Source organism: Balaenoptera physalus (assembly GCF_965194825.1).
Source record: "Balaenoptera physalus genome assembly, chromosome: 21".
Classification (NCBI taxonomy): Eukaryota; Metazoa; Chordata; class Mammalia; order Artiodactyla; family Balaenopteridae; genus Balaenoptera; species Balaenoptera physalus.
The window spans coordinates 18,655,612-18,680,839 of NC_138902.1; the positions used below are offsets into that span (position 1 = coordinate 18,655,612).

The following is a 25,228-nucleotide window of genomic DNA, read 5'->3' on the forward strand; positions in this document are numbered from 1 at the left end:
GGTCGCTATTGCTTTACGGTAGTATGTCGTGAAATGACGGAGCGTAGCCGCGGTAATGGCGGAAGCTAGCCTTGTGCTTTGCGGTAACAACGTCTGCTAAGTCGGATACTGTTAGGCGCAGGCGTGCGGGAAGGGCTGCAGGTAACGGCGGCCGTGTTAGTGTTACGCCTTAGAGATTTATTTCTTAGGCTCTTTGGGATTTTTTGTTTGTTTGTTTGTTTGAGTCTTCAGAGAGGCAAGAGTAATTTCTCCCCTCCACTGTTGGGAATCTGAGATTCTGTTACTCCCAGAGAACCCCCTTTCCCGCATCTTTTCCTTTATACCTTTACTCTTCTGCAGGCTAGACTCTCCCTCGGTCCTCCAAGACGTCTCGCCGTTTTATTTGACTTTAGTTCTGTTCTTTGAGAGAGTCCCAGCCCCGGAGTTATCTTTCCTTCCCTCTTTAGCGGATCCCCGCCCGCCTCCATCCTCGTCCTCGGTCTGAGGCATGGAGCCTCACGGCTCTCGGGAATCCCCACCCCGGGAGGGCTCTTCCTTTCCTGGACGGTGGCCTTCCTCCGCCCTCGGACAGGCCTTCTCCCACATCTTGCACCAGTTTGCCGGCCAGGAATCCCGACGGGGCAAGGCCAGAAATGCAGCTCTTCGGGACCTCAGTGCTCTACTAGAAGCCAAAGAATGTGATCAGTTATTTGAGGGGAGTGACACCTCGCTCCGTGGAATGCCCGAGATGCTGGGGCAGGTGGCAAAAGCCCTGGAGAAGTATGCAGCTCCTCCCGAGGGGCCGGAAGGGGGAAGTGATCGTCACTCCGAAGTGGCCGAGAAAGCGGCAGCAGTTGGGTTACTCTTCCTTAAGCTGTTGAGGAAAGTTGAGACCGCTAAGAATTCCTTGGTTTGCCCTTCATGGAAGGCAGGCCTCCGTCACTTGGCAGGACCCGTCTATATTTTTGCCGTCACACACAACTTGGAGCAACCATGGACCAGCCCAAAATCTCAGGGCGTCGCTGGACAGGTGCTCGCCTTACTGCTTCAGGTTACCGAGTGTGGTTCTGTGGCTGGATTCCTCCACGGAGAAAATGAAGATGAGAAAGGGAGATTTACTGCGGTTATGGGGCTTCTCAAACCCGATTTGAATAAGTGAGTACTCCTGCCGTAAGGGCCACCGACTTAAGCTTCAGCCTAATGTTTTAGAAGGTTAGAGCTCAAAGGAGTCTTGTTTCTGCATCAGCGACATAAAGGTGTAAGCCCAGAACGGTTGTGATTGTGATGACATTAACTCGGTAGTGGCAAGTTCGACATTAGAATCCAGGTCTTCAGACTTGATTTTCTAGTGCTTTTTCCAGTCCTGACAACTGCCCTGAAATTGGAAGTTCTGTCCCTTTTATTTAGCCTTAACTTTTTTCAGTTAGGTGGGGTTGGGGAATCGATTCGGAGAAGGTTTAAACTTCGAGAAGATTTAAACTTACGATTTGAATTTAAACTTAGGGATCTTGAAACGCATCGCTAGTTATTACATATGGAAGCATGAAAGGATGAAAAAATAAAAGTCCTTTAGATTGCTGTTAGCTAAAGTATTTTCTGTGAGTTTCCACTCGCTACTTTGTACATTGTGTTTGTGACCCTGGAGCGATGAGAAAAAAGTGAGTACATAACTGTCTTTTTACCAGGAACGTGGAGGTAAAAGGCTTAGTTTTGAGGACGTCTGATGCTTCTTTTCATTGCTTCTGAATAGAACCAGTTTCATCATTTGCAATATAAAGATAACACTACCTGTTACACCGTATTTGAAGATTGGTTGAGTAATGTGTGTAAACTCACTTCATAAGCTATAAATTGCTGTTTGAATATTGATTCATTTGCTCCCATGTGGTAATAATAATAATAATAGTGATACTGAAGACATTTCCTTTCCTCCTCTCTCCCTTCTCAACACTTTCTCACTGTAACCACCACCATCACCACAGATTCTTTACATAGCTGTGGTTATAACTGGCTGCTTTTCATCAGATATTCTTTAGACCCAGAGCCCTGGGTGATAAATGTATTTAGTGTAAGTTCTGTAAGTTATTTTGATCTAAATCTTAAAAATGTATGTTGTTATCATCAAGAGTTATCTTATGTGGGATGTATTTTTTTTCAAGTACAAGAAAATACATTTAGCTTGAACTGGACACCATGTCACTTAATGTGGTTTCACATTTCCATTTAGGGACTCCTGGAAGAATAACCCAGCCACCAAACATGTTTTCTCATGGACTCTGCAAAAGGTCACTCGACCCTGGCTGAGCCAACATCTGGAAAGGGTACTTGCCCCATCATTGCTCATCTCAGATGACTATCAAACCGAGAACAGAATCCTGGGTGTCCACTGCCTCCATCACGTTGTGCTAAATGTGGTAAGTGGCCTCCGTTCTCTGTCTTCTGTACCGATGGCGCAGGCTGAGTCTTCATGGCCATTCCTCGTTCATGTCATCACTGCTCTACTGTTGCCTATGTCTATATCTTTTATTAACTGGCTTTCTTTTAATGCTGTCATGTGACTCTCAATTCACTAATTTATATTTTTCTCTCTGTATTTTCCTCTGCCAACCTAGTAGGTTGTATCTCATAGGTGATGTATATAAGAAACATAGACCATCGTCAAACTGAAGAACCAGACTTTGAGTCATTAACAGCTGACTTTCAAGGAAAAAAAATTCAGAAGCTGAAAGGGATTATACCCAAATGTGCAAGCTATTACTCAAGGAAACTGCTTTTTTTTTTTTTTTAACTGTGTATTATGGATCTTTTAAAATATACACAGAAGTAGAGAGAGTGGTATAATGAATCCCATGTACCATGTTCAATCTCAAAAATTATCAACATTTTGCCAACCTTGGGAAGCTTTTAATTGGGTAATTTGTTTGATTGCAGCCAGCTGCTGATTTGCTGCAGTACAACAGGGCCCAAGTCCTATACCATGCCCTTTTCAACCACCTGTACACACGGGAGCACCACCTCATTCAGGTAATGGTAAGATTTGTTCATAACTCTGAGTCTGAGCTCTCAAATTTGAGTAGAAGGTGGCACTATGTGAATAAGAATAGTTGGTACACATTTTTCTCTTCGTGTAAGGTAAAGATGATAACCGAGAGCCATTGACAAGTTGAAAATATGGGGGTAGCAAGTGACTAGTGAAAATGTCTCAGTCCCAAGAGGCATCCACATTCCTGAGTCTCCACAGAAAAGCCAGTGTTTTGTCTTCATCTGGGTCAATTATATATCACTTGGGGGCAGCTTTATGTCTGAAAAAGTTCTGTTTTTTATTTTTAACTTTTTTTTAGTCTCACCTATTTATGAGCAAAAGAGAGATGGGTTCTTTTTTTTTCTTTCCTTTTTCTTTTTTTTCTCTTTTTGGCCACACAGCTTTCAGGATATTAGTTCCCCAACCAGGGATTGAACCCGAGCCCCCTGCAGTGGAAGGACCTAGTCCTAACCACTGGGCTGACCAGGAACTCCCAAAAAAGTTCCATTTTTATTAATTTAAGTGTCCTTCCTTCTGGGCTGCTTTTATATCAACACACACTCTGGGAACGCCTTGTATGTTGGGTTTTTTGTGTCATTTATTCTTTCATCCAGTAGAAATTGAGTACCTACTCTGTGCCAGTAACCATTGTAGGTTCCAAGAATGAATGAGTCGGACAGGGTTTCTGACTTTAAGAAATCCTTTGGAGAGACATTTATGCAAATATATGTACTGTATATGTAAATACAATACAGAGTAATAAATCTATTAAAAGGTTTCTGTAAAGTGCAGTGGGTGTTGAACAGTAGGCAGCTAACGAGGTTTGATGGTATTGGGGTGGTTTTAAGAGGATCGGGTAAGGAGGTGATATTTGCTTATAAAGGATGAATAAGAGTTTCAGGCATGGTGTTTGGAATCACACCAGGACAGATGTAAACAATAGGGTCTTGGGCAGGCTGCGGTGCACAGCATCTGCTGTGAAGAGACCTTCAAGCTGGCGGAAGAGTAAGACGTGGAGATCACCTTCCTCCCCACAAATACATCAGAAATACATCTACATGTGGAACAACTCCTACAGAACACCTACTGAACGCTGGCAGAAGACCTCAGACCTCCCAAAAGGCAAGAAACTCCCCACGTACCTGGGTAGGGCAAAAGAGAAAAGAAAAACAAGAAACAAAAGAATAGGGACGGGACCTGCACCAGTGGGAGGGAGCTGTGAAGGAGGAAAGGTTTCCACACACTAAGAAGCCCCTTCGTGGGTGGAGACTGCAAGTGGCGGGAGGGAAGCTTCGGAGCCTCGGAGGAGAGCACAGCCATAGGGATGTGGAGGGCAAAGCGGAGAGATTCCCGCACAGAGGATTGGTGCCGACCAGCACTCACCAGCCCGAGAGGCTTGTCTGCTCACCAGCTGGGGCGGGCGGGGGCTGGGAGCTGAGGCTCGGCCTTCGGTCGGATCCCAGGGAGAGGACTGGGGTTGGCTGCGTGAACACAGCCTGAAGGGGGCTAGTGTGCCACGGCTAGCCGGGAGGGAGTCCGGAAAAAAGTCTGGACCTGCCTAAGAGGCAAGAGACCATTGTTTCGGGGTGCGCGAGGAGAAGGGATTCAGAGCACCGCCTAAACGAGCTGCAGAGACAGGTGTGAGCCGCGGCTATCAGCTCGGACACCAGAGACGGGCATGAGACACTAAGGCTGCTGCTGCCGCCACCAAGAAGCCTGTGTGCAAGCACAGGTCACTCTCCACACCTCCCCTCCCAGGAGCCTGTACAGCCCACCACTGCCAGGGTCCCGTGATCCAGGGACAACTTCCCTGGGAGAACACACAGCAAGCCCCAGGCTGTTGCAACGTCATGCTGGCCTCTGCTGCTGCAGGTTCGCCCAGCATCCGTACCCCTCCCTCCCCCCGGCCTGAGTGACCCAGAGCCCCCGAATAAGATGCTCCTTTAATGCCATCCCGTCTGAGGGAAGAACAGATGGCCTCAGGCGACCTACATGCAGAGGCAGGGCCAAATCCAAAGCTGAACCCCGGGAGCTGTGCGAACAAAGAAGAGAAAGGGAAATCTCTCCCAGCAGCCTCAGGAGCAGCGGATTAAATCTCCACAATCAACTCGAAGTACCCTGCATCTGTGGAATACCTGAATAGACAACAAATCATCCCAAAATTGAGGTGGTGGACTTTGGGAGCAACTGTAGACTTGGGGTTTGCTTTCTGCATCTAATTTGTCTCTGGTTTTATGTTTATCTTAGTTTACTATTTAGAGTTTATTATCATTGGTAGATTTGTTTATTGATTTGGTTACTCTCTTCCTTTTTTTAAAAAAATATACATATATGTATACTTTTTTCCTTTTTCTCTTTTTCTGAGTGTGTATGCTTCTCTGTGTGATTTTGTCTGTATAGCTTTGCTTTTACCATTTATCCTAGGGTTCTGTCTGTCTGTTTTTTCTTTTTTTTTTGTATAGTTTTTAATGCTTGTTATCATTGGTGGATTTGTTTTTTGGTTTGGTTGCTCTCTTCTTTCTTTCTTTTTTTTATTTTTTAACAAATAAAAAAATTTTTTTATTTTCATAACTTTATTTTATTTTACTTTATTTTTCCTTCTTTATTTTTTTTTCTCCCTTTTCTTCTGAGCCATGTGGCTGACAGGGTCTTGGTGCTCTGGCTGGGTGTCAGGCCTGTGCCTCTGAGGTGGGAGAGGCGAGTTTAGGACATTGGACCACCAGAGACCTCCTGGCCCCATGTAATATCAGTCGGGGAGAGCTCTCCCAGAGATCTCCGTCTCAACGCTAAGACCAAGCTCCACTCAACAGCCAGCAAGCTACAGTGCTGGACACCCCATGCCAAACAACTAGCAAGACAGGAACACAACCGCACCCATTAGCAGAGAGGCTGCCTAAAATCATACTAAGTTCACAGCCACTTCAAAACACACCACTGGATGCGGTCCTGCCCACCAGAAAGACAAGATCCAGCCTCATCCAGCAGAACACAGGCACCAGTCCTCTCCACCAGAAAGCCTACACAACCCACTGAACCAACCTTAGCCACTGGGGGCAGACACAAAAAACAACGGGAACTATGAACCTGCAGCCTGCGAAAAGGAGACCCCAAACACAGTACGTTAAGCAAAATGAGAAGACAGAGAAATACACAGCAGATGAAGGAGCAAGGTAAAAACCCACCAGACCAAACAAATGAAGACAAAATAGGCAGTCTGCCTGAAAAAGAATTCAGAGTAATGATAGTAAAGATGATCCAAAATCTTGGAAATAGAATGGAGAAAATACAAGAAACATTTAACAAGGACCTAGAAGAACTAAAGAGCAAACAAACAATGATGAACAACACAACAAATGAAATGAAAAATTCTCTAGAAGGAATCAATAGCAGAATAACTGAGGCAGAAGAAAGGAAAAGTGACCTGGAAAATAAATTAGTGGAAATAAATACCACAGAGCAGAATAAAGAAAACAGAATGAAAAGAATTGAGGACAGTCTCAGAGACCTCTGGGACAATATTAAACGCACCAACATTCAAATTATAGGGGTCCCAGAAGAAGAAGAGAAAATAAAAAGGACTGAGAAAATATTTGAAGAGATAATAGTTTAAAACTTCCCTAATATGGAAAAGGAAATAGTCAAGTCCAGGAAGTTTAGAGAGTGCCACACAGGATAAATCCAAGGAGAAACATGCCATGACACATATTAATCAAACTATCAAAAATTAAATACAAAGAAAAAATATTAAAAGCAGCAAGGGAAAAAAAATAAATAACATAAAAGGGAATCCCCATAAGGTTAACAGCTGATCTTTCAGCAGAAACTGCAAGCCAGAAGGGAGTAGCAGGACATATTTAAAGTGATGAAAGGGAAAAACCTACAACCAAGATTACCCAGCAAGGATCTCATTCAGGTTCAATGGAGAAATTAAAACTTTTACAGACAAGCAAAAGCTAGGAGGATTCAGCACCACCAAACCAGCTTTACAACAAATGCTAAAGGAACTTCTCTAGGCAGGAAACACAAGAGAAGGAAAAGACCTACAATAACAAACCCAAAACAATTAAGAAAATGGTAATAGGAACATACATATCGATAACTACCTTAAATGTATATGGATTAAATGCTCCAACCAAAAGACATAGACTGGCTGAATGGATACAAAAACAAGACCCATATATATGCTGTCTACAAGAGACCCACTTCAGACCTAGGGACACATACAGACTGAAAGTGAGGGGATGGAAAAAGATATTCCATGCAAATGGAAATCAGAAGAAAGCTGGAGTAGCAATTCTCATATCAGACAAAATAGAGTTTAAAATAAAGATTATTACAAGAGACAAAGAAGGACACTACATAATGATCAAGGGATCAACCCAAGAAGAAGATATAACAACTGTAAATATTTATGCACCCAACATAGGAGCACCTCGATACATAAGGCAAATGCTAACAGCCATAAAAGGGGAAATCGACAGTAACACAATCATAGTAGGGGACTTTAACACCCCACTTTCACCAATGGACAGATCATCCAAAGTGAAAATAAATAAGGAAACACAAGCTTTAAATGATACATTAAGCAGGATGGACTTAATTGATATTTATAGGACATTCCATCCAAAAACAACAGAATACATTTTCTTCTCAGGTGCTCATGGAACATTCTCCAGGATAGATCATATCTTGGGTCAGAAATCAAGCCTTGGTAAATTTAAGAAAATTGAAATCGTATCAAGTATCTTTTCCGACCACAACGCTATGAGACTAGATATCAATTACAGGAAAAAATCTGTAAAAATTACAAACACATGGAAGCTAAACAATACATTACTAAATAACCAAGAGATTACTGAAGAAATCAAAGAGAAACCAAAAAATACCTAGGAACAAATGACAATGAAAACACAACGACTCAGAACCCATGGGATGCAGCAAAAGCAGTTCGAGGAGGGAAGTTTATAGCAATACAGTCCTACCTCAAGAAACAACAAAAATCTCAAACAACCTAACCTTACACCTAAAGCAATTAGAGAAAGAAGAACAAAAAAACTCAAAGTTAGCAGAAGGAAAGAAATCATAAAGATCAGATCAGAAATAAATGAAAAAGAAATGCAGGAAACGATAGCAAAGATCAATAAAACTAAAAGCTGGTTCTTTGAGAAGATAAACAAAATTGACAAACCATTAGCCAGACTCATCAAGAAAAAAAGGGAGAAGACTCAAATCAATAGAATTAGAAATGAAAAAGGAGAAGTGACAACTGACACTGCAGAAATACAAAGGATCATGAGATTTACTACAAGCAACTATATGCCAATAAAATGGACAACCTGGAAGAAATGGACAAATTCTTAGAAAAGCGCAACCTTCTGAGACAACCAGGAAGAAACAGAAAATATAAACAGACCAATCACAAGCACTGGAATTGAGACTGTGATTAAAAATCTTCCAACAAACAAAAGCCCAGGGCCAGATGGCTTCACAGGCGAATGCTATCAAACATTTAGAGAAGAGCTAACACTTACCCTTCTCAAACTCTTCCAAAATTTAGCAGAGGGAGGAACACTCCCAAACTCATTCTACGAGGCCACCATCATCCTGATACCAAAACCAGACAAAGATGTCACAAAAAAAGAAAACTACAGGCCAATATCACTGATGAACATAGATGCAGAAAACCTCAACAAAACACGAGCAAACAGAATCCAACAGCACATTAAAAGGATCATACACCATGATCAAGTGGGGTTTATCCCAGGAATGCAAGGATTTGTCAATACATGCAAATCAATCAATGTGATAAATCATATTGACAAATTGAAGGAGAAAAACCATATCATCTCAATAGATGCAGAAAAAGCTTTCGACAAAATTCATCTCCCATTTATGATAACCCTCCAGAAAGTAGGCATAGAGGGAACTTACCTCAACATAATAAAGGCCATATATGACAAACTCACAGCCAACATCATTCTCAATGGTGAAAAACTGAAACCATTTCCTATAAGATCAGGAACAAGACAAGGTTATCCACTCTCACCACTATTATTCAACATAGTTTTGGAAGTTTTAACCACAGCAATCAGAGAAGAAAAAGAAATAAAAGGAATCCAAATCGGAAAAGAAGTAAAATTGTCACTGTTTGCAGATGACATGATACTATACACAGAGGATCCTAAAGATGCTACCAGAAAACTACTAGAGCTAATAATGAATTTGGTAAAGTAGCAGGATACAAAATCAATGCACAGAAATCTCTTGCATTCCTATACACTAATGATGAAAAATTTGAAAGAGAAATTAAGGAAACACTCCCATTTACCATTGCAACAAAAAGAATAAAATACCTAGGAATAAACCTACCTAAGGAGACAAAAGACCTGTATGCAGAAAACTATAAGACACTGATGAAAGAAATTAAAGATGATACAAACAGATGGAGAGATATACCATGTTCTTGAATTGGAAGAATCAGTATTGTGAAAATGACTATACTACCCAAAGCAATCTACAGATTCAATGCAATCCCTATTAAACTATTAATGGCATTTTTCACAGTACTAGAACAAAAAATTTCACAATTTGTATGGAAACACAAAAGCCCCCAAATAGCCAAAGCAATCTTGAGAAAGAAAAACGGAGCTGGAGGAATCAGGCTTCCGGACTTCAGACTATACTACAAAGCTGCAGTAATCAAGACAGTATGGTACTGGCACAAAAACAGAAATATAGATCAATGGAACAGGATAGAAAGCCCAGAGATAAACCCACACACATATGGTCACCTTATGTTTGATAAAGGAGGCAAGAATATACAATGGAGAAAAGACAGCCTCTTCAATAAGTGGTGCTGGGAAAACTGGATAGCTACATGTAAAAGAATGAAATTAGGACATTCCCTAACACCATACACAAAAATGAACTCAAAATGGATGAAAGACCTAAAGGTAAGGCCAGACACTATAAAACTCTTAGAGGAAAACATAGGTAGAACACTCTATATGACATAAATCACAGCAAGATCCTTTTTGACCCAACTCCTAGAGAAATGGAAATAAAAACAAAAATAAACAAATGGGACCTAATGAAACTTAAAAGCTTTTGCAGAGCAAAGGAAACCATAAAGAAGACGAAAAGACAACCCTCAGGATGGGGAAAAATATTTGCAAATGAAGCAACTGACAAAGGATTTATCTCCAAAATATACAAGCAGCTCATGCAGCTCAATATGCAAAAAACAAACAACCCAATCCAAAATGGGCAGAAGACCTAAATAGACATTTCTCCAAAGAAGATATACAGATTGCCAACAAACACATGAAAGGATACTCAACATCGCTAATCATTAGAGAAATGCAAATCAAAACTACAATGAGATATCACCTCACACCAGTCAGAATGGCAATTATCAAAATATCTACAAACAATAAATGCTGGAGAGGGTGTGGAGAAAAGGGAACCCTCTTGCACTGTTGGTGGGAATGTAAATTGATACAGCCACTGTGGAGAACAGTGTGGAGGTTCCTTAAAAAACTAAAAATAGAACTATTATACGACCCAGCAATCCCACTACAGGGCATATACCCTGAGAAAACCATAATTCAAAAAGAGTCATGTACCACAATGTTCATTGCAGCTCTATTTACAATAGCTAGGGCATGGAAGCAACCTAAGTGTCCATCGACAGATGAATGGATAAAGAAGATGTGGCACATATATACAATGGAATATTACTCAGCCATAAAAAGAAACGAAATTGAGTTATTTGTAGTGAGGTGGATGGACCTAGAGTCTGTCATACAGAGTGAAGTAAGTCAGAAAGAGTGAAACAGATACCATATGCTAACACATATATATGGAATCTTTAAAAAAAAAAAAAAGGTTCTGAAGAACCTAGGGACAGGACAGCAATAAAGACGCAGACGTAGAGAATGGACTTGAGGACACGGGGAGGGGGAAGGGTAATCTGAGATGAAGTGAGAGAGTGGCATGGACATATATACACTACCAAATGTAAAATAGATAGCTAGTGGGAAGCAGCCGCATAGCAGAGGGAGATCAGCTCGGTGCTTTGTGACCACCTAGAGGGGTGGGATAGGGAGGGTGGGAGGGAGACGCAAGAGGGAAGAGATATGGGGACATATGTATGCATATAGCTGATTCACTTTATTATACAGCAGCAACTAACACAACAATATAAAGCAATTATACTGCAGTAAAGATGTTAAAAAAAAAAAGTTTCCGCTATGGGGGTGTGCAGAGAACATTCTGAAGACAGAAGAAACAAGTTATATAAAATCAGAGGTCGAAATTACCTTGTTTCTTATTTTATGCCTAGTCTCCCTCCTCCCACCTCAGTCTGTCACCTTTCTTTTTTAAATACTATTTTTGGTTTTGAGAACCCAGGCTGTGCTAACAGCCAGAAAGGTGTTAGGGCTCTTGAGATGGTGATTTTAAAAAAAAAAAGGTAAAAGGAAAAAAGACGTAAAAGAAAAAAACAAAGATCCCGGGAGAGCTAAAAGGGAGTGCCTAGACACTGAAATTTCAGATAGGGCTGTCAAAGTGGATACAAATAGGATCATCTGAGATTCTGTTTGAGAGTGGTTTTATTGTAAATACTTGTTAGTATCACTTAGACTCAGGAATTTACTGACAGTAGACTTAGACTCCTAAGTTTTGGATTAAAGTCTTAGCTCTGCTATTCTTCCAATTTTATAGATTAGCAAAGAATCGTCCTGAGGAGAAGGTATTAACTTGAGACGGTCCGATGGAGATAAAAGAATGTAAAAAAAGTTTGAAAATGTAAAGTAATATACATTAAACTTATTTACTAGACTGTTTTAGAGTTCTATGACATGGACCCCAAGGATGGTAGATTAGTGGAAGTTGCTAGAAAAATCTGAGTGTTGTGAATACAAATTAGTTTACTACAGTTCCTTTCTATTACTTCCTCCTAGGCTGTGCTCCTGTGTCTGCTGGATTTATTCCCCATCCTGGAGAAAGCCGTGCACTGGAAGGGAGATGCAGCCCGACCCAGCACACACTGTGATGAGGTCCTGCAGCTGATCCTGATGCACATGGAGCCCGAGCACCGCCTTCTCCTACGCAGGACTTACGCAAGAAACCTACCGGCTTTTGTGAAGAGGTGAGTCCCAGGGCAGCTGGGCGTGGCCATACTCCTCAACTTCACTCTTTGGAGTCACATTTTCTCTGTCATTTTTAGGTTGGGGATCTTAACTGTCCGGCACTTAAAGAGGCTGGAGCGAGTCATCATTGGTTATCTGGAGGTTTATGATGGACCCGAGGAGGAGGCTAGATTGAAGATATTGGAAGCCCTAAAACTTCTCATGCAGTATACTTGGCCCAGGTATGACAGCCAACAGACAGGTGTGCTAAGAGGGGCAAAACTCAGCCAATACTCCCTTCAGAACTTGCCCAGATGTACATTCAGTAGAAAGTATTAAGGATGTGCCATATATTTGAATACCTCCTGTTTTTCCATACCAATTGGATTTTGCACTGTGAAAGTGGCACTGAAAAGATACAGTCAGTTCCTTCAGGTGTACATTTCTCTGGATTTATAATGCATATTAGAATTTTAAAGGCCATTTAGCAGTGCTACAGTAGACGTACTTAACTTTGTTCACCCTAATGTTTCTTAAATCTGATTGAGAATGCAGCACTCATAGCACATCACTGAACATCTGCAGTGATCAGAATACTGATCTGGGATATATTTGCTTAGCATTCCAACTCTGGCTCGAGGTAGGTGTCCCGAACAGCAAGCTGGAACCCAAACATGTTGGGTCTGCAGAAGGCTCTCTTGCATGAAATAACAATGTTTAATTCAGTGAGAGTCCAGTGCCTCAGCAACATGTGTGTGTCTCTGTTCTGAGCCATATTCTCTCATCTCCTAATAATGTACCCCCCAGTCACATTTGTAACGAGGTTACATTTATTTGCTGACTGTCTTTCTCCTCTGCTGAACGAGAAGCTCCAGGAGGATGGAGGACTGACCCCTTTAGCACACTGAGAACTCCAGAACTTACTCACAACCTGGTATTAAGTACACAGATTTTTAAAGTGACTGGAATAGATGCATGAATGAAATTGAATCAGACTAATACTGTCCAAGTAGAAGAGGTCAGCAAGCAAATGTAGAGGTCAGAAAATTAATGTCAATTATGGAGGGGGCGGGGCCTGGGGAGTGGGAAACAGCAAGTTGTGTGTTGAGTGATGACAGGTGGAGGGCTGAGCAGCACACAAGTTACAGGAAACCACTTGATGTTTTTTAGATCAAGATGAGGGATGCAAACTTTTCTTCTCCCAGTCACATTTCTGCCCACAAATATAGTTTATTTATATTTTCACACTACAAGTTAAATTATTTTTCAGCTTCCTTAAGGCTTTTTATTTTTTTATTGTGGTTAAAAAATACATAAAATTTACCATTTTAAAGTGTACAATTCAGTGGCATTAAGTGCATTTACAATTTTGTGTAATCATTATCATAAAAACTTTTAGAAACACTAAGTAGAAGTAAATAGACTGGGCCTAACTGATGGTAATCTAGGATCTAGAAATATAGTGACAGAAAACTCAAACTGACAAGTCTCAAAAGCCAAGCTTATTTCCCTCACTGTATTTTTAATCTCCAGGCCTAAGACCGCATTAAAGCTAAAGAACTATGGGCCATTTCCTGTTCTCTGGTCAAAAGTATAGGCCCCTGGTAAGGAAGGTCCCAGTTCTCCCTTTCCAGGAGGGGCTGTTTCCTTACGGTAGGACCATGCTTCTGGAAGGAAACTAGGTATCCCTGGGCAGGCCAGAATGTCAGTGTGTATGGGCAGCGTGCTGTAGAAAAAAACAAGGGCCTTAAAGTTCAGAAATCTGGAGTCTGGTCTCTAGTTCTGCTTCCAGCTTGTGGTCTTAAATTTTGACTTCAGTTCCTTCATTTATGAAATGAGGGTTTTCTACTGGATGGCCTTTGAAGTCTCTTTCAGTTTTAATAACCTGATTCGGAGTCTGAATATCATTTTTCTTCTTGATTCCAGAGTTCCCTGTAGACTTGTGGTCTTACTGAAGGCTCTCTTGAAACTGATATGTGACGTAGCAACGGATTCAAGCCTCACACCCGAATCTGTTAAGAGTGCCTTGTTAGAAGAGGCCACAGACTGCCTTATTCTCCTGGACCGCTGCTCTCAAGGACAGGTGAAGGTAAGGGACAGTCTGCGACTTGGTTTCAGATAGGCTTCTTCATCCTCAGGTAATTCCTGTGATTCTAATTTACATTTACGTGCCTGACCACGTCTGTAAATGAACATGGGGGGTTCGCGTCTCTACCTCTGAGCCTTCTAGCCTTCAATGGAGTTTGATTAATACCTTATTCTTCCTTTAAAGCTATTCAGAACTGTTTAGACCAAAAGGCAAGAGGATCAGTGGATATTTCTGGAGCCAGGACAGAGAATGGGCAAAAGGATCATGATCAAGAATTTGTAAAATTTAAGTTCTGTTCTAGTGGTCTGAGTGAAAAAATAAAAAGGTTGAAATAATGGGCTATAAACCACCAAGGAGTAATAATTTAGGTAGAATAAGTAATTCAGTTACCAGAAATGTTTCCACTTTTTCAGAGGCAACTGTGTTTTCCACATGCTTATTTATCCACGTGGGAATTCTTCCTTTGGTCTCATATTCCGCAGAAGTTAACTTCTCAAAGCCATAGCATATAATAGCTGTGTGTCCATGTGTACATAATTTATAAATTATTGTCTCATTTCTTACCCCATTTAGAAATCTTCAATTGAAAGTTATAAGGCAGCATGAAAAGAAATTCATATCCTAAAAATATTTAGGGGTAGCATGGTTTATTCAAATTATTTCATCTTGGCTTTTTAATCTTGGCCACTTTTCAAGCCCTAGATTTAATCTGATTCACCCTGACTGGTAGTAAGCTGCTTCTTTGTGCTCCAGTAGGACATTTCCGTTTCTAAAGTTACACCTGTTCTGTGAACTGTGCCCTAGTGTCATCCGTCCTTCCCTTCTTTGAGTATGGTACCAAGAAAGAACAACCAAGGTAGAAGGAAAACACATATCAAACAAACAAACAAACAAAAAAAAAAACAAAGACTGTTTGGTTTGATGTTTCAGGGTCTCCTGGCTAAAATCCCCCAAAGCTGTGAAGACAATAAGGTGGGGAACTATATCCGAAGAGTGCAGCAGGTTTCTGAAGGCGCTCCCTACGATGCAACTTAAGACTTGTATTACTTTCCTGAAGAGGAAAAGATTTTCTTTCTGTTCCAGTTGTTTTAAATGGAATTATTTCAGGAAAAAGGTATATTTATATTAAACATTATAACTTAGATCTTCTTTTTCCTTCTTTCCTTTTTACTCCCATAGAAGTAGGGAAAAGAGAACATGAAAAAATTGAAGTCTGGACATTTCTAAATAAAGGGGGGAGGGGGAGGAATGCAGGGGGAGGATACCAAGGAAACGGGTGGGTAGCATTTAAAATTTAGAAATATTTACACCCACAAACTCATCTGTTACGTTTCTTGGGCTCAAGCTGTTACTTCAGCACATGTAACAATGCTATAAAAATACTCTGTTCACAATTTAGGCTTTTCTCCACTCCCTCCCAGATTTTTTGCCCCACAGAAGTAGCATAAATATTAAAAACACAAATATTGTGTTAAAAACAAGATAAAGAGCAAAACCCAGAAGTGTGTATGTGTTTAAGATAAAAAAAAGGGAAGAAGTTCAAGATGTCCAGTCCTCTTTATAAACGTCTGAAGGGAAATCACGTGGTTTTGGCCTTGGCCTCGGGCTCTGTCTCCAGCTCGTACTCTATCTCTACATATGCTTTTTTCCTCCTCCAAGGTCCTTTCAAGGGTGCTTTGCCATTGTGTTTAGTGTCAACGGCCTTTTCTTTTTCCTCACTGGAGTATTTATCATCCTGATCTTCATCACCGCTGGCGTCCAGTTTATCCATGTCCTAATATGGGGAGGGAAAAAAATGGGAAAGACACTAGATTCATTCCCCAAACTGCCTATTTAGAACTAAAACTAGAGAATTTATCTGCTCTGTGTGACCAGAACTTCCCTTCCTTTTTTTGTCTGAAGCCAAAGGACAGATGTTTACCCATGAACCTCACCTCAAAATCGCTTATGTCACTCTCATCAACTTCATCATCTTCCACAAACTCTCTTTTTCCCACATCCTAAAATAAAATGTAACTGTTATGTTCAAGATACATAATGAAAATTCAGCTTAGACATCTGGTTTTATTCTTTGATAAGTGCATCAATAACATAAACAGAATGAGAGTCTACTTACTAGGCAACCAAAATTAACTTATTTCCAAGTTTAATACTTCTGAATTTAAAACACTTTAGGGATATCAATTCTCACGCCTGATTTAAATCATTAGAGATAAAACATCCTAATTTTAAATGGTTAAAGTCAATATACAGTACAAGAACAATTCTTTGCACATTCAATGAAAACTATTAAGTTCAAATATTAAAAAATAGTTTACTACTAGGAAAAGTTACACCTGTGTACCTGTGTGAGTCTATTGTGAATCTACTTGTTAAATTTGCCCTTTACCTAAAAATACTATCATTTAAGTACTTCTCCTATAATAACAGTAAAATTAAGCCCTTTGTAAATTTCAGTAGGTTCCTTAATGTTATATTCCCTCAGCTAATAAGGACCCTTCATTTGTCATCTTGCAGGAAAAATTTTAGAATGCTAATAAATAAGATCAAATTGTCAATGCATAAATAGTTTGTTGGCTGAACCTGGAGAACAAAGCAGCCACTACTGAACCAAATTAATCAAAAATGATAGGAAAAAATAATCAAATATCTATTTTGGGTTAGGGAAATGAAAATGATATTCTGTCTCAATTACATAAAAATAGATCTCATCCCATAGATTACTGCTTGACAAAGAATAAACACAAAGCTTACTTCTTCATCTTCTTCATCATCTTTTTCCTCAGCAACTGAAGAGTCACTGTCTGCCTCCTGCTGTTCCAGGGCCTTGTCGAAGGCATGGATGGGGAAGTTGTAGATGTCGCCATACTAAAGAACATAAAGTGGGTCAGCTTTAACCACATTTGGATCTTATGCTTGAAGTCCACTGTCCAACAAGTGTATTATTTTCCTCAGTGATTAAACAAAAATAATTAGTAATATTACTATATTATTTTCAGGCCTAGAGCCAGCAGTGTCTTTCAAAAACCCATATTTGACATTTAAATAATCAGCGATCAATACCAAACAGGCACCTTCCATGAAGGATGGATACCAGATCACTTAAAACTTAATAGTCTATAAAACCCATGGATTGGAACAAATGTAATTTTGCTGATAAAGGGGAAATAGTAAGGAAAAAGTAAATTTTATTCATGTTGTTTCTGTAAATGACATTAATTTTTCAAAAGACAATAAAAATTCATTTTAAAGAACCTTAAAAGACTAGGATGACTAGGCAGGAGGACCAACACTGTGTGGCTTTTATAGAGAGATCTGGAATTGTTGTGTTTGGGAGGAGGAGTTGGGAATAATGGCAAAAAGGAAAGGTCTCTCTACTGAAGTATCAAGGGTAACTAAAGTATTTTATGTGCTTGATCAAGGAACTAAAATGAGGAAGCCAGGGCCTATATGATATTTATTTTATTCCAGTAATAAAATCAAGGTGAAGATCTTTCTAGCATCTTTAAAAATAAAACACATTTCCCACTATTCCTACATTTCCTAGCATATTACCACCTAAAAAATAAAATCTGTACCCCAGAGTTCCTAGCTTTCTCACCGTATCTTGTTTCAGTCTCTCCAGCAATTCCTTTTCGATGGCGTTGTCCAGCTGAGCAGCTATTAATGCCTTTTCCTATAAGAGAAAAAGAGCAAACCCATTTACTTCATTAGACTCATTTTTCAGCCTGCAGAAGTCGGAGAAATCAAGTTTTTATGTGAAACATGTAATCCCCTTTTCCCTCTTACTGTAATAGGAACTTCTGCCTGTCCAACCAGATATATATATATCTTTTTAAAAATTCCTATGGTTTTATGAATAGATTTTTTTAAATAGTTTGATCATTTATTTTAATTTTTTTAAAATTTATTTATTTGGTTGCACTGGGTCTTAATTGCGGCTCGTGGGCCCCATAGTTGTGGCATGCGTGTGGGATCTAGTTCCTGGACCAGGGATCGAACCTGGGCCCCCTGCATTGGGAACATGGAGTCTTAACCACTGTGCCACCAGGGAGGTCCCTTACGAATAGATTTCTAAATTAAATTCTACAAAGCCTTTGACAGATACACAAAGCAAGTAGGTCTACATACATTTAAGTGTCTCAGAAAATTAGAAGTCCTGAAGCAGACTCCATAAAAGCTGCGAAAAGGAAACAGAGACCTTCACCCATTTACGTTTTCTAAAACCATGTTAGATTCCATGTGCTAGATAGAAAGTAGATCAAAAAATCTCTTCAGTGGTCTTTTGTAGGAAATGATACATGGTATCAACCTTTACACAAACAAAACATAAAAATGTAACCTCAATCTACCTTTCTTGCCAAAGACTGTGCATTAATTTGAGAGTAAAAATCATAGAGAAAGTTAGTGTCACACACTGAAGCTATGTTAGGATGAACAATGCACAGGATCAATTACAATGCAGGGAGACTGGGAGCACACAGAGCAGTTAGAAGGTTCCTGTGATCTACGTTTTTCTCTAAAGCGGGTGCTTACACCTCAGGGGTGATCCACTGCGATGTAGCAAGCAAATATTCACAACTTTTTTGTATATTTTTTTCTTTAAGATATTAACTATTACACATTTTTATGCATACTGACATAGCTGCCTTGACTCTGTCCATAAAGGAAATAGTTGTGTGTTACATTACAGTGAGCAAGATATGCCAAGGGAAAAAATACTGCACAAAGAGTTTGAAAGTGGTGGTCTCACTCCTTTATTCAGATTATTGCAGCCTATAGCTATTTGCTTGGTTAAGTGGATTTACAGATGATATTGAGTACTTTGCAATAAGATAGGGAGTAGTTTTAAAGATGTATGCTGGTTATTTAATGGTTTAGTACTTTAAAAAGAGTTGTAGAACTTAAAGAACCATGCATTTTTCACAAAAAGAAAAATGTTCCAGATTTGTCAACCTTTTCTAAGATGACAGATGGCTGTCAGCAGTATGTAATGTAGCAGAAGTTTTTCTGTTTTTTTTTTTAAATTTATTTAATTTATTTATTTTTGGCTGTGTTGGGTCTTCGTTGCTGCACGTGGGCTTTCTCTAGTTGTGGTGAGCGGGGGCTACTCTTCATTGCAGTGCGCGGGCTTCTCATTGCAGTGGCTTCTCTTGTTGCAGAGCACCGGCTCTAGGCACATGGGCTTCAGTAGTTGTGGTGCACAGGCTTGGTAGTTGTGGCTCGCAGGCTCTAGAGCACAGGCTCAGTAGTTGTGGCGCACGGGCTTAGTTGCTCCGCCGCATGTGGGATCTTCCCGGACCAGGGCTCGAACCCGTGTCCCCTGCATTGGCAGGCGGATTCTTAACCACTGCGCCACCAGGGAAGCCCCTGTAGCAGAAGTTTTAAGAAATAAATACACTCACTCTGTTCTTTCAAAGGAAAGGCAATATTTTAACAGTGAGTTTGAAAGAATTGTTTTTCCAAAAAAAACTTGTTCTGTGGCTAGAACATTTTAAAAAGTGATTACATCTATATGTGACATTGCTGAAAACGTGTCTTCTATAAAAACTGCAATCACACACTTAAAAAATTTGGAAACGGAATTTTCTAACCCATTTAAAAATCTTCCAAATCTATTTCAGAGGGCTTCAAACTTATTTGGTAAAAATAGAAAATTTTAATTTCTTCTGAAAGATTTGCAAGAATGCCTGTTTTGACTCAGGGAGGATGAAAACTCACTAGCCAGATTTAAACAAAAATGTCTGCATAATTGGTGGTAGAGAATGAAAAATGAACAGCAAGTACTAAATGCAGGCACTCAAAAATGCCCTCCTTTCTCTCTGTCTCTGAGCTCTCTATCACTTATGACAGCCCTTAAAGGCAAATTTACACTGCTGAGAACCAAACCTTCACTTCACTACATCACAAACTTTTACTTATAATACACCTATTAGTGCAAATATACATGTATAATAACATTTACAAGTAATATATTGGGGAGCATATGTTCAAAAATTTTATTGATGGGTTGAGTGATCAAAAAAGTTTGGAGATTCAATCCCGGGTTTCGGCACCAAAAAAATAAGTTTGGAGACCAATGATATAACAGGTTTGAGATACAGAACTCTGTGATTAATGGAAACAAAAGCATCAAGATTATTAAAGCTATTCCTTGATAGGATATGACAAATGATGAGGTAAATGTCTGTTGGTGGAAGGAAGGTAAGCAAAGCAAATAGCTAGAATGACTGAAAATGTGAACTTGTCAGGAAAAGCTAATTCCTGGGTCTTAAAAGCATAAGAATACTCAGCCTGAGTGAGGTCTCATGAGGTGGAGTGGCAGACTGCTCTCTGTGACAAAGGCTGGGATTTCCTGACTAGATTATCCATGGACAGCAAAATATTATCACTGTTCACTACTTCAGTAACAAAGCTGACACGTTTACTTCAAAGAAACAAATAATCCCAATTAATCCCTACCAGCAATTTCAGAACCCCCAAAACCCAGTTAGATGCCCAATATGACCTGAACCGACATGAGGCTCCTTAAAAAAACATTTTTTAAATTCCATCTAGTGTGGATTCATCTAGTGAAACACTGTTATATTTCACTGCACAACTACTAGTGTGTTTAATGAGAATGCTCAAAACCGGCTGAGGGTAATATGTAAAACATAAGATTGGCAACATACCAGAATTCTAAATCTGACCTCAAGAATTTCAGACAAGGAGTTGTGGATCTCTATTTAAGGTATTTTTTCTGTTCTCCGTTACACACACCCCCAAAGTACCCACATTTTAACCTGCCCTGAAAGTCATAATCTTCAGATATGGAATATCAGATAGCGTATGCAACTAATACTGTTGTCCATAATCTAGGGCCTGAACAGTTCACAGACAGCAGTGACTGAATCGTTCTCATGAGCCCTGACTACACAGCCCTACCCTCAATGAAAATACAGAACCTACGATTATCAGAATAAGTTACCTCTCTTCTTTTTTCCCTCCGTTCTACCTTCTTACTCAAAGGAACAAGTTTTCTCCTATGGGAAATAAAACACATGATCAGAGACCCCAAGTACATGTTCTATACGTTCCTTTAAAAAAAAAGAAAAAAAAGGATTGGAATTGATTTTGTAGGGCTCAGCTAAATATAGCAAGTTACATAAAATTTTCTAGATAGTTAATGCTATAAAAAGTCAGGCATTTTTACATATATTTGACATTGTTCACATACGTGGCTGTTTTTGTTTCTTTAGGCATCCTGAAATTTCTGAGGGTGTTTACAATGCTAAAGATTAATGCTTCTGCAAGCTAAGAAAAAATAATTTTCTACAGAAGACTGACATCTCTAGCTTTCTCTGCAGGTCACAATGAATTAGGGCCTATCACTCCTTAAAGACGGCATGCAATTAATTCTGTGGATCTCATATCACTTTAAAAAATAAGTTTTCAGTGAACCCAGAGTAAAGTTCTTACACTCCATTTCACATTTTTTAGATCATTTTCAACTCCCTAATTTTAGGATTCCCTCAGGGTTATAAAGACAATTTTCTGAAGCTGATAATCAAGTTGTACTCTACTGTTTTTTAAAATCCTGCAAAATTAAAGGGCACAACTTTAATCTGTGGTAAAGCTGCTGCTGCTTAGCACGTCATAAAAAATTACCCAAAGTTGAACTTAACAGAGAACATTACTAGAGGTTTCACAATATCTCAGCTTCATAATAAGATGCATGGAAAGGTAATTTAAAAACAAATAAATGAACGATCAGTACTTACTGTCGCTTTAGTGTAAGTTTTCGAATTCGAATTAGGTACTGGGTGATCTTGGTGAATCTCTGCTTACATTTGTGTCGAATGAAACGGGGCCAGTAAATCAGATTTTCATCTATTTGCTCCAGTGCTTTCTCATAGTTTTTATGAAGCCGGACCTGTTAAACAGAAAGGAAGCTTGAAGGGCAAGGGTAATATTAAGTCTTCACTGTTAACAACACTTATGGGGCCTAATAAGGATGGCTCCAAGAATTTAAGGTAGATGTGGTCAAGGAAGTGAGAAAAGCATGTGGCCTTTTTGCTCTTGATCAATGGTCGTCATGATTTTATGTCCTAAGTCTTACCCGTTCCCAGAGACGCCTAGGGAAAGCTGCTCGTTCTATAACCTTCATATACAAGTAGCACTGTCCTGCAGGATAAATAGTTTTATTATTATTTACGGAGAGACTAAAGAATATCCTTTTAAAAGCTGTTGAGTACTTCTCTTGTAAGTTAAAACCGAGGAGTTACCTTTCTCTTCTTTGATAGTGGCATACTGACTGTTTGCCAGGGGACAGGACGACCGATTACACAGTCCAGTCAGGCTGTATTCATTTCTGCAAAAACTCTGAGTCTTGGTTCTAGAATGAGAGGAAAAGAGCAAAGATTATAGGATGGGATGCCAAGAGGGCAACTGATGGAATCTATATCCAAGTTGAAAATCTAGACTCACCTTATTTTGAAGGAACAAAATTGCTTGTTTCCTAGTGTATCCCAGATAACCTGCAAGACAAAGTAGGAACCCATTTCAATTGCTCTTACCTAACAGATGCCATATTAATCCAAGAGAACAATGCGCTAGGGCAGCACCCTGCTTTCCTGAGGAAACGAGTCTTTGAAGAATGAGAGGACAAAGATATGCTTTGTAAAATAGTCTGATTTATTTGTTTTTTTTACACAAATAACAGATTCTTGTAGGAAAAGTAAATACAAATTAGCGATAACCATAACCTTACTGCCCAGAGATACAATTTCGTAGTATTTTAATTTGTATATTATACCAACTAGCATGCCTACATGTATATTTTAAACGATATGAGATTATATATATAGTAGTGACTTTTTTTTTTAATGTGTTCATTATGCATCGTCACACACTACTAGATTTTTGGATATACGTACCACACATACCATGATTTTATCTCATTGACAAGGAAGATCCTCTGTTGCTAGCCTCCACTAACTCATATGCTCTATATTCATTCAGCATTTATTGTACACTTAATACTTATGTAAGACACTGACATTTCAAAGTCCTGACACACAGGAGGCACTCAGGCACATGCTGAATGAAGGAAGGTACAATCCTTAAAAAGTTTTTTCTTTCTAGCTACAGAAAGAGATGTAAACAAAGCACCACAAAGCAGCAATCTAAATGCCACAGTAGAGGTGTGTAACAGCATGAGAGCCTTTGAGTGAGCTGCCTTGAGGAATTGGGAAAGGCTCTAAAGTAGTTAAAGGGAAAACCACAAAGAAGCGTTAAAGAATGGAACAACATTTTTGGAATTTTACAGGATGTGTGTTTGGTAGGGGATGGCGGGAAACAGGTAAGAGGAAATGAAACTGGAGAAGTAGGAGCTTATTCTGGTTTGTGGCTTTAAATATCATCTCCAGGTTGATGACTCCCAAACTGTCATCTCCTGGTCAGACTTCTCTTCTGAGCACCAGATTTGTATATACATGCAGCTGCTTACTTGACATCTCCACTTGAATGTCTAAAAGGCATCAAACACATTCACAGGTCCAAATGGAGCTCTCAATTCCACACCTCTCAAAAGAATACTGGGTTCCTTCCCTAGTCTTCCCCACCTCCATAAATAAAACCACCACGGAACGGTTTGTTCAAATCCAAAAATCCCTTGATTTTTCCCTTCTTCATTTCATCCATAACCAAGTCTTGCCGGTTATAATGATAAAACAGATCTCTAATTCATCCATTTCATGACCACTCCCACCTTAGTTGAAGCTACTTTCATCATGCTCTAGTCTCCTTGCTTTCATTCTTTCCCTCCTTCAAAAACCTTTCTCACAACTAGAGACATTTTCACAAACGTAAGTCAGATGTCACTTCTCATTAAAAAAAAAGCCTTAAAACACCTCCTCCAAGACTCTACATGATCTTGTCCTGCAAAGATATCCAACTTCACTCCCTACCTTTCTTCCCTTGATTTCTATAACACAGTCACACTAATGTCCTTTACCACATTCCTTCTCTCTTACCTCCAGATCTTTGTACTTTACTGTTCTTACTGCCCAGATTGATTGCTTTTCCCTCAGCCCCCAGTGGCGGTTCCTTCTCATCTTTTAGATCTCGCCTCAGATACCTTCTATTCAGAGAAACGTTCCCTAATCAGCTCTATCCGAAGTGGTCTCTCCTCATCACTCTCTACTTCATCACCCCGATGTTTCTTTCATAGTAGTATTAGACGGTTCAACTGTATTTAATTTGTTCACGTGTTTACTGTCTCCCTCGCCAGAGCTCCAGTAAAATAGAGGTCTTTTGCCTGGCTTAATAACAACCAAATCTCCAGTAATTACTCTTGGCACACTGTAGGCGCTTGAGTATATCTCATACAAATAACTAAACGAATAAATCTAGGATGCTTCCAAAATTTTGACGCGGGCAGAGAGTGGAGCAAACGTAAAAAAAAAAACAAACCTAACACAGGAAAAGCAAGCTGAAAAGTACCGTGCACGTGGTTGAAAAGGATGCTTAAATTTGGTGTCTAAGCTTCACCGTACCGTCCCCCAGGCCGCCACCCACCCCCGCCGCCTCCCGAGTCCCCAGGGGACCATACGCAAAGTCCTTCCTTGCTAGGCACCAAGGACTGGATACACCGACCCTGGGGGTTGAGGTGGCGGTGTCCTGACCCCTTAACCCCGAAAGGCCCGGGTAGACACGTGAGAGCCCCAGGCTCGGAAATCAGGGCTCTGGAAGCCTCGCTTCCGGAGCCACCCGACGCTAATGGGCTAGCTGAGTAGCTGGCTTCTGAGTCTCCTAAAGCGAGCGACACACACTTCATAAAACCCGGGTGGCAGCGCAAGAGGACTCACATCATCTGACTGCATCTTGTCAGCGGTTCAGCGGGCTCAGCCTGGCCAGGGCAGGGAAGCAACCATGCTGCTTCCGGAGAATCACTTCCGGGGAGCCCAGTCTCGCCTATCGCGAGAGTTCTGAGTTCTGGAAGGGGCTTTGCGCAGCGCCCTTTGT

At 40.1% G+C, this 25,228-nt stretch overlaps 2 protein-coding genes across 3 annotated transcripts; one reads left to right on the top strand and one right to left on the bottom strand.

Moving 5' to 3' along the window:
• Positions 1 to 40: 40 nt before the first annotated feature.
• TTI2 (TELO2 interacting protein 2) lies at positions 41 to 15,365 on the top strand. The gene is made up of 7 exons (XM_082444647.1): positions 41 to 1,134; positions 2,207 to 2,393; positions 2,911 to 3,003; positions 11,965 to 12,152; positions 12,231 to 12,374; positions 14,059 to 14,221; positions 15,152 to 15,365. Exons 1-7 carry the CDS (start codon positions 488 to 490, stop codon positions 15,254 to 15,256), a joined length of 1,527 nt encoding a protein of 508 aa, XP_082300773.1. The 5' UTR covers positions 41 to 487; the 3' UTR covers positions 15,257 to 15,365.
• On the bottom strand, positions 13,392 to 25,198 carry MAK16 (MAK16 homolog). Of its 2 annotated transcripts, XM_082444683.1 has the most exons (10): positions 25,072 to 25,198; positions 22,691 to 22,740; positions 22,489 to 22,598; positions 22,323 to 22,387; positions 21,985 to 22,136; positions 21,192 to 21,246; positions 17,823 to 17,897; positions 16,976 to 17,089; positions 16,156 to 16,221; positions 13,392 to 15,995 (listed from the first exon to the last, which is right to left on the bottom strand). In XM_082444683.1, the coding sequence occupies exons 1-10, from the start codon at positions 25,084 to 25,086 to the stop codon at positions 15,801 to 15,803; spliced, it is 897 nt and encodes a 298-aa protein (XP_082300809.1). In that variant the 5' UTR covers positions 25,087 to 25,198; the 3' UTR covers positions 13,392 to 15,800. The 2 variants fall into 2 exon arrangements, with proteins under 2 accessions (XP_082300809.1, XP_082300808.1); XM_082444682.1 differs by lacking the exon at positions 25,072 to 25,198 and having other exon boundaries at positions 15,722 to 15,995; positions 22,691 to 22,779.
• Between the last annotated feature and the right edge of the window lie 30 nt (positions 25,199 to 25,228).